The sequence below is a fragment of the Silurus aristotelis genome, assembly GCF_946808225.1.
Source record: "Silurus aristotelis genome assembly, chromosome: 14".
NCBI classification, from domain to species: Eukaryota; Metazoa; Chordata; class Actinopteri; order Siluriformes; family Siluridae; genus Silurus; species Silurus aristotelis.
This window is the reverse complement of record NC_139587.1, coordinates 21969270-21979216: the sequence shown is the minus strand read 5'-3', so window position 1 is coordinate 21979216 and position 9947 is coordinate 21969270. Positions and strand designations below refer to the sequence as shown.

The 9947-nt window shown below is 35.2% G+C and overlaps 2 protein-coding genes across 2 annotated transcripts; both read left to right on the top strand.

Annotated features, from left to right (window-relative positions):
• Positions 1-1066: 1066 nt before the first annotated feature.
• Positions 1067-4316, top strand: LOC310737445 (type 2 DNA topoisomerase 6 subunit B-like; the record flags this gene model as incomplete). The annotated part of the gene is made up of 7 exons (XM_083561772.1): positions 1067-1276; positions 1573-1687; positions 2880-3344; positions 3435-3503; positions 3693-3748; positions 3840-3902; positions 4022-4316. The coding sequence occupies exons 3-7, from the start codon at positions 3168-3170 to the stop codon at positions 4314-4316; spliced, it is 660 nt and encodes a 219-aa protein (XP_083417898.1). The 5' UTR covers positions 1067-1276; positions 1573-1687; positions 2880-3167.
• Positions 4317-4502: 186 nt separating this feature from the next.
• On the top strand, positions 4503-9708 carry top6bl (TOP6B like initiator of meiotic double strand breaks). Its single transcript, XM_083561685.1, has 8 exons — positions 4503-5442; positions 5732-5920; positions 6816-6937; positions 7042-7152; positions 7724-7822; positions 7913-7964; positions 8892-9118; positions 9252-9708. Exons 1-8 carry the CDS (start codon positions 5298-5300, stop codon positions 9300-9302), a joined length of 996 nt encoding a protein of 331 aa, XP_083417811.1. The 5' UTR covers positions 4503-5297; the 3' UTR covers positions 9303-9708.
• The last annotated feature ends 239 nt before the right edge of the window (positions 9709-9947 follow it).

Here is a 9947-nt window from a genome sequence, read left to right as displayed (position 1 = left end):
TATTTTAAAATTATAAAACCAACTCCAGACTGTAGATGTAACCATATGCATGGGCGTAAATTTCATTTAACAGTAAGGTGGGGGGACAATAAATATAAAATTTCTCATGAGCATTTTTTTGAAGGGGGACACAAATAATTCAGTCAAATTGTACTTACAGTATAAAGACACAGTGTCCCCAAAGTGAAAAACTTTGTTTTTATCATTATTATTGTAGCATGGAGACTGCGTCAATTACAATGGTAATTCAAACTGCTTTAGATACATAATTCAATATTCAATATAATAATTTAAAAGAAAAATCACAACAATAAAAACAAGGAATTAAAAAAAGGTTTAACATTTGATTTACAAATTAATTAAGACACTTAAGAACAGAATAGAAACTGATTATAAAAATACAGTGGGGTCAGTTGGGACGTAGCACAGTGCTCATTTAGTGAATGCACAGATAAACAATATGCTAATTGTGTGTTAATGTAAGTTAACATTATGCCAAGTCGTCTCAAATAAAACACTGCATGGGAAACGGCTTTGGTGTGTTAGTTACAGTGCACTATGCTACAAGCTATTGTAAACAAGCTAAAGTTCACTAGATAAGTCATATTTTAATCGCTAATAGAGCAGATTCATGGAAAATTACATCCGTAATCATCATTTTTGTCGTAACTAATTTATGAATGAGTCTGCATCAACTACATTAAAGAGAATCGCTTTATTTAAAGTGAATAGAATCCCCTAGTTAATGGAGTTGAACATTAATTGAGCCGCAGACACACACCTGCCTCGTGTGTGTAGAGAGTAGGTGAGATGAACACACACCTGCCTCGTGTGTGTAGAGAGTAGGTGAGATGAACTGGGAACGCAGGCAGTGGGTCAAACCATTGTGAGGAAGAGGAGGGGGAACTCAACTGTTTCTAAATGCATTTTTGCGGGGTTTTTTCTCTACTTACACAATTATTTTAGGTATACATACATATGTTTTTCATATAATAGAGAATACATATAATAGAGAGTGCGATTTAAAAATAAATAAATAAATAAATACCCCCCCCCCCCCGGATTTAGGCCCGTGTACATATGCAATTTCCTCCTCCTTTATCCTTCTCATCTTTCCTCTCTTCCTCTTCCTCACCATTCTTCCTCTCATTCTTCTCCTCCTTCTCCTCATCTTCCTCCTCCTTTTCCTCTTCCTCGTCCCATCTTCCTCCTCTCTGTCTCTGACTGAATTGAACACGGTAGCGCTTTAGTCAAAATGGCAACTAAGCTAAAACAGGTAACGCTGATTAAGTATTAAGCAAAAAAAAAAAAAAAATCATAAATCTGAATAAATACTTGAATATTAATATTTTGTGAAGGAAACAGATGTAAGCACACATGGTAAAGCTGGAAGTTCGGTTTGGGTAATGTTTTATAAATGTATTAGCTAACATTAGCCGCGGTTGTGGAACCTGTGGTATTTATGACGTTAAAACCGTTTCATTTAAATTTGAACCGTAATGAAATCGCTGTAAGTTTATTAATTTAGTTATGGTGCATTTTATTTTGAGCTTATTTTGTGTTTTGTTACAGGTGATGAGGTTGTTAATGGTGCTGGTCCGCAGTAACTGCGCGAATCTGCGCGTCGTCTTTAAAGGCGGGTTACTGACGCTGCTGTCTACACAGACCACACCAGCAGTGTACACGGGTACGGGTTCGGGTTCGGGTTCGTCTAGTTGTAGACAAATATGCATGAAATGTACACTGGTACAGGGGGGGAAACATTCACTGTTATGGGGAAAATGATCTCAGTACAGAGAAAAATATAGATGGGGAATTGTGCACTGGTATGATGGAAAAGGGTACAGGAATGTACACCTCTGTGGGGGTAGAGTGGGTTTAAACAATGGTATGTGGGAAAACACATCAGTGTGGGGGGATATACACTGGTAGGTGGTGAAATATACAATGGTATGGGGAAGCCCTGATATACACCGTTCGAGTGAAGTGTATTTCTAAAGCGCTTCTCACAACAAACATTGTCTCAAAGCAGCTTTACAGAATTGAACAGTTAAGGTGAATGATGTTTGTTTATCCCTGATGAGTAGCCATGGCGACTGTGGCAAGGAAAAACTCCCTTAGATGTTATGAGGAAGAAACTTTGAGAGGAACCAGACTCAAAAGGGGAACCCATCCTCATATGGGTGATATCAAGCGTGTGATTATAAATCTTTAAACAATAAACAACACTGGAGAGAGAGAACTAACATGAGCACTGGAGTGTAAGATTATGAGTAATGTTCTTTCTACAGTCATTTGTGGTTATAAAACTAGGAGCTACTGAGCAACTCATAAAATAGCTCAAAATTTGCGATCATCATAGATCCAACACCAGCTTCTCCATGCCAGAGCCTTTAAACACTCAAGGAGATCCAGTGTCCAAACTCCACATGATTAACCTCATCGGTTAAAGGTCCACAATCTTCATGAGGTGGGACGTGATCGGGGCTGAAGCAACCTCTGGATGCCTTGGGATTGGTAGAGAAAGAGAAGCAGTGGAGAGGAATTAGCATAGCTGCTGTTCATGATATTAACAGCACAAGTTGATAATGTGCATTTGATCAGATGGATACTGGAGCACAAGGTTATGATGTGATGTGTGTTATGTGTAGGCTTTGCTAAAAAGATACGTGTAATAATAATTAATGTGTAATATACAAGGGTATGGGGTGGGGATATATATACCAGTCTTGATGAAAAAATGCACCTGTATGGAGGGTAAATATACACCAGTACAATTGGGGATTATATACATTGGAGGGGCGTATATTACATTAAAACAAATATACAATAGTGAATATTTTAGACAAACATCATAACTAAATCTTGTCCTTTTGCAGTTGCTGCTGCTGGTCGCTGGTGCTCCAAAGTGTCTAAGAAAAATGTTAAGAAAGGCAGGTGTTGATTAATTTTTCATGAAATGCTACGCTGATAGTGTGTTACCTCTACATTCCCTGCTGGGTTTATCAACCAGTTAATAGCTATTTAAAAAACATCCGTTACAACACACAACGATCACTTTTTTGAACACATTCATCAATACGCATTATCAGCAGAACTTTAGAAATCTTGTCTATCCCTCTGCATTTATATTATGTATACCAAATATTTTAGCTGAAACTGATCAGATGGCCAGTTGGTGTAGGTACAGGAATACATTTTGTGTTTGTCTTTTGTTTTGTTTTTTTCCAGAGGCTGTAGACACACTTTCCACCTTTGTCTCTCTTTGTGACTGCCCCTATCCTGAAGAGCTCTGCAAGTTCTCAGATAACTTCGGGCCTTTACGTTTTGCACATTCCTTCCAGGTGTGTATGTTTTGTTGCATGTAAAACATTTTATACACTTGAGTGTTACAGTAAATGTAACCTGTAAAAGCTCTTCTTTATCTCTGATAGGTAGATCAGGAAGGCCAGGAATTGGAGATTGAGAGATTTCTTCAGATATTCAGCCTGGTTCATGCTCAGGTAACCACAGAGATCCTCTATTCTAAATATACACGCCACATCTATAAAAATGTTTTTATAATTATGTATTTTTATATAGCGCAAACAGAAATAAGCCATTTTCTTGTTCAGAAAGATAATCTTAAGATAATCACTAAGTTCAGAAACTGATCTTAGTGTTGTGTGTTTTCATTCGTTTACATGATGCAGATTACAGTTATCCTCAAAGTAAGAAATAAAGAACACACACACCAGCAAGTATTCAGGTAAAATTAAATGAAACCTGTTATTGTGTTGATGGTTTTGCTGATACAAGTAACATTATAATGTCCGGATAATGTTCCTTTTTTCTTTTAGTGTTAAGAGCACACATTCCGTGTTGGGGCATGCCGTCGCCATGGACAGTACAGCATTCGGACAGTTAGATTTTTCTTTCTTTTTTATTAAAAATATAGCTTGGGATTTTTGTCTCTAATTCGAAATAGATTGTATTATGTTTAATAAAAACGTTTTAAATGATTTTTTTATTTTCACTGAAGGACTCCGTTCTCTGTGAGGTCTCTCCCTTCATGTAGCCGTGTACACCCAGTTTTAGGAGAGAACCTCCCTCTCTTACTGCCCTCTGAAGCTGTGGAGGCTGGGCTCTGCGGGGAGGTCAGCATTAACACCATAGCTGTGCTCGGACCCTGCATGAAGCTGTACCCCAACTGGCCAACTCGCATCTCACGAATATGCATATCCTTTACATTACAAAGAGAATTCTTAGAGATGATTATTTATTTATTTAAGTTTTTCTTGCTATGTGCCAATATTAAATATTCTTATAAAATCTAATTAAAAACCTTTTTTTCTTACAGTATTTATGTTATAAACAATCTACCCATGTAGAGCTAAAAATACTGCATTTAAAGATAATCTACTGTATTCAAGTGCAAGCTCATAATCATAAGATAACATTATTATCTCCTCAGGAAGTTGTCCAATATTGTGGTATAACTGTATATAGTTATAGCTATACCTAGAACTAATTAGCTACAAAGAGGATCCATGATGGAATCAAAGGGGTGCTCAACTATGTTATCTGTCAGACTGGCACGTGTGTCTTATTTCACCCTATTTAGCACCAGAATAAAGTTTTTTTTCTTTGTTTCAGCACCAGGTTGTCAAGTTCTTTTTTGTCACGGTTATGCCCAATATGGTCCACGGTCCTGGGTTGAATTAGTTTGTCTTATATTTTCTCTGATTTTGGTTCTCTGGTTCTTGGTTTTCACAATTTTGGTTATCTAGCTGTGAGGTTACATGGGAAAAAAAGTGCAATCTCACAGCTGGATAACCAAAATTGTGAAAACCAAGAACCAGAGAACCAAAATCAGAGAAAATATAAAAAAAAACTCATCCATTTATATGTATTTCAGTAAGAGAATCCGGTATGTTGGGTTCTGATAAAGAACAGACTGTGTGGTAAAGCTGTATATTCTCTACATTACTCTTTCCTGCTTCAAGTAAACACATGAAATTCTCCAGCTGGCAAAAAAGTGCACTAGTATTACACAAAATGCTTAAAAACTTATGTTGGGTCGATGTATGTATTCAACAGCAGTGTACAATCTTGATATCTTGATATGAACTAACTGTAACTTGCATTTCCTAATAGAATCACATGGGAGCATATGAAAGTATCTGCATTAGCTCAGATTTTCTTGCAATCAGGGACAATGAAGTCAGCTAATCCCTAAATGAGTGTGTGTATGCTTATTTAATGAACACCTGACCTCGCTTGCATTGATTTATGAGCAGTGGTTTCCTTAACATCTAATGTACCTGTTAGTGTATAGTCCCAGCGGCATTCCTGTAATGCAAGGAGAGAGTGAGGTGCAGCTGAGCTTCCTCCAAAGCCTGGCTGACTCTCTGCCCTGGGGAGAGCTGGGTCTGCCCCATGTATACTGTACTCAAACACCTGGTAATGTACACATATATATATATATATATATATATATATATATATATATATATATATATATATATATATATATATATATATATACATATACACACACATACATACACATACGTATATACACACACACACTATATATATATATATATATATATATATATATATATATATATATATATATATATATATATATATATATATATATAATATATATACACATGCGCACATAAATACAAATTAAATACATAAAAAAATAAATAAAAAAAGGCTCTCTTTTTATATATATATTGAGGCCGTCTGTGCTCTGAGGTGGAGTTCACTGTAGGCAACGACCACATTGAGGACCCTAAACCAGAATGCAGCCGGGCTGTGAGTCAGGAAGTGAAGCTGGAACAGTGTCATCCTGTGGAGCAAACACTCACTATTTTCCTTTTCATCCAGCTTAATGACCCCTTTAACTCCCAACTGTCTGACCTGATCAGTAAGAATCATCATTTCACTATTGCTTAATGAATTAAGAAATTAAGAATTGTTTTTATTACCCTACCTTATTTTCTCAAACAATTGATCTAAAAAAAAATGTCACAGATTTCTTAGAGCAGATTTATTATTATATTTCTGTTTATTGAATATTTTGTGTATTTTTAGGAGAGTTTTTTATTAGCTGCAGTGTGACATTATTTATAGGTTGCCCTGAATATATTAACGTTTGGATTCAATTCATTTAATTTAACTGATGCACCAAATCAATTGCCAAACTAATAATGATTAAAAACTCAATAATACACTTAATAGCATCTCTAATGTTTTTTTATTGCTGTAACTAAATTGTAAAAAAAAATCATTGACTCCTGGGGTTCCCTTGGCTAACATCGAGAACCACTGAAAACAATGTAGGCAAGACCATTTGGATCATTTTCCAAATTTTTCATATAACACCTGTACTAAATTATTTTTTGTAGATTATAATAGATAGAAATACTGGCTTCTGCATAAATAAACAATAAAGGTGCAGTTTATAATTTTGAAAAGCTCTGTAAGGTACCTGCCTGGCAAATTTGCATTAACTTTGAACAATGATAATTGTTTAACATCCCTCTAGCAACCCCAATCCTGCTGAAAGTGTTCCTCTATGCAGGTTTTGAGCAGCTCTATTTTAACTCGGGATGGAGATCATTTCTAGGCTGAAAGTAAAATAGCAAAATGTAGACAAATATAATATAATCAAATTGACTACATGCCAATTTCTGGTCTAAATAGACAACACAACTTATAGTTGTGTTCTTATGTTAGGGCTAATATTAATAAATACCCCAAATGTGTTATGATATAGTTGTAACCTAATGTTTTATTTGTTTCTTTTTTTATGTTTTAAGCAAATGAAGAGACTTTAGAGAAATACTTGGACAAGGTGCTCCAGTACAATGGAGAAAAAATGAGGTCAACCCTGCGATCCCTTCTGGAAAACACACTCAAGGAATTCCTGAAAAGAAAAAAGGTAGACTTTATCTTAAACTGCGCTCAAATACTACTCCGCTATTTTGTGACTCTCCTTAATATATGAATTTTTTTCTCCTTTTTATTTGAATGGTGTGGGTGTAGTCCAGTGAGACGTTCCAGTCGGCCATGTCGGTGATCCTGAGCTGTGTGAACAGTATTGTGATCGGCAGTAGCAATGCAGCATTTCGCTCTGCTTGTCTAAAGAGCATGAAGGTATTTCACGTGACCATCCCTTTAGACTGGGCGTAGTCAGTTTCATTATGTACACTATATTGTAAAAGGTTTGCGGACACCTATTCATACGTATGGTATGTGCTTTTTTGCCAATTTGCTCTTATAATTCCTTCCACTCTTATGGGAAGATGTTCCACTGGACTTTGAAGAGGCCTGTGGACATTTGTGTTCATCAGCCACAAGGGTGTTAGTAAAGTCAGGTACTGATGTAGGGGAGGAGGCCTGGGGTGCAGTCAGTTAGTTCAGAGCTCTATAGCAGTCCACTCAAGACCTTCCTCTTCAAACCATGTAACCCTTATTACAGGGTCATCGCCATGCTGAGTGTCATGTGTTTCCAAGTTCTAATGAATGTAAAATTGTATTATACCGCCTCCAAAGATATAATATACAATTGTGTTCCTCCAGCTTTTTGACAGCCATTTCGGAGAAGCAGCACATATGGCAGGAAATGCCAAGTCTTCCAGTACATTTGTCCATATAGTGTATGTTATTTTTCTATATTCATAGTGCCATGTAGTTAATAAATCCTTTGTGTATGTGTATGTTTTAGGTACAGAACACCCATGAATTGGCTAAATCCATGCAGCAAACTCTTCAGAGAGTCACAAATGGGCGTTATACTTTCCGTTCAGGGTGCACAGCTCAGAAGGTTTTGCTATTTAATGTTAAATCTTTATAGATCACTTTTCAGGAGTTGGTTTTAAATTAATTGATTGATTTGTTTTGGATTTTTTTCCAGACAGAAGAGGAAGTTGTTTCTGGACAGTATAATGCTGAGACTTGTGAAGAGGGTGAGCTACATCGATCCTTGCTTAAAGGATCGTGTTCTGTCCAAGATAAATCACTATTATTACTACTAATACTACTAATACAACTACTACTACAAATATTATTACTACTATTACAACTACTACTAAAACAACTATTACTACTATTAATACAAATACTACTACCACTACTACTATTACAACTATTACTGCTACAAATACAATTATTAATACTACATCTGCTACTTCTATTACTACTACTACTAATAATAATAACAATAGAAATGGACTTTGGGATTTGATTGAAAAAATGCATATGGTTTGGTTTGTAGATTTTATGACCCTATTTATGGGTATTTTAACTACATAGGTAGTTTCTGCCTGGTTTGTTCAACTCAATGGGCATCTGATTCATTTGTGGTTTTCAGTTTCCTTTTCTTGTGTAAGTTTGTTTTGTCCCACAGTAGTGAGTGTTGAGATTTTGCATGTACCAATTCACATTAATAACTCAGTAAATCAGGACATGGTTTACATGGCAAACTAGAATTAAGAGCATTTATATTCTTCTGTCGAAAATGTAATTTAAATTAAATTATTTTAGGTAAACACTAATGTTTATTTCAAATATTTCACAGGGAATATTTTGTCAATGTTTTGAGAGATAATTTGGTAATAAAGTGCTTCTAATTGCATTAATATAATAAGAAAGATGTTGTTTAATTTGACGTTTTAAATGAACGTGAAATGTTTATTTTTTTTAAGTGACAAAACAGCAGTAGTGGCAGTTTTCTCACTTTGACCATCCTACATACATTATTTAAACTAAAGCTCATAAGAGCTTCATAAAAATGTATATTCTTTCAAGAATTTGGTGACTTTGCTTTATTACATATTGTATCCAACTGTTTATCAACTGTCCTCTTTCACCACTGCTTATTACTTTTATTTCAGGACTGCCTGGTAAGAGAGCTCACAGAGATAAGGTGCAGTCACCATTAATCTCTAAGAGACAGTGTCCAGACACCACTGCAGGGGATTCAAAAGCCTCTACGAGCGGATTGTGGGAAAATCTGCCAAGTCCGATGATGGCCATGTTTTGTGAAGGATCGTGTGAAGAAATGTGTTTAGAGGCAACTTCATCCGGCCTTCCATGTAATACTGAAAAGAAAAATCAAGAGGTAATGTAGAAATTAGGATTAGGATGTTTGGTTTATTTTAATTGCATTTTTGCTGAACTTTTATTTTACAAGCATTGTATTGTGCACTGAAAATGTTCTGTATCAGCAAATTCATATTTTGCTTTATGTTTAGATTGAGAGGGAATGGCTTCAAGAGCTTGAAAATCTGACTGAGTGGGATTAAAGCAAGGAGTTCAGAAGAGCTACCAGCTGCATTTTATATTCATGTAATACACTGTTCAACATGTTTACTGTGTTCCTTCAGAATATAATAGTATGACCCTCGCCACTGAAGAACAAGGAATTAATGATTCAAGTATTAGATGTAGATTCAGTCTTTACCACAAGATGGCGCCAACACACCAGCACCTACTGTATGTTTTGTATGGCGTGACTCTGAACTGTTCTTTCTTGTTTGTTATATTATGTTTAGAATAAAGGTTTATAAATGATATGTCTTTGACTTTGGAAAATAAAAAAAAATATATTATTTGTCATTTAAATTGTGTGATAGTAATGGAGCGATGCTAATCTAAACCAACGATTTAATACAATAAAGTATTATTTCATAAGCTTTATGCAATGTGAAGCAAAAAAAAGTTAATGGTGTTATTTGTATTATAGTAAAATAGATTGAAGAGGATTGTTTGTATGATGAATAAGCTATGAAAATTAATATTGTAAATCAGAAAGCTTGTAAAAAATAGTATGAGACAATAAGCGTTTAGATACAATCGATATACGATGCTAAATTGATTTGTATTATTTTATTATAGTTTTAAGGCCTTTTTGTTTGTTTTTACTTTCCTGGTTTGGAAATGTTTTTTTA

Excerpts from the sequence above, each read along its gene's own strand:
- top6bl (XM_083561685.1), top strand. The coding sequence starts at position 5,298 with ATGTACCTGTTAGTGTATAGTCCCAGCGGCATTCCTGTAATGCAAGGA. Across the intron at positions 5,921-6,815 it reads CCAACTGTCTGACCTGATCA|CAAATGAAGAGACTTTAGAG; the intron begins GTAAGAATCATC and ends TTATGTTTTAAG. Across the intron at positions 9,119-9,251 it reads CTGAAAAGAAAAATCAAGAG|ATTGAGAGGGAATGGCTTCA; the intron begins GTAATGTAGAAA and ends CTTTATGTTTAG.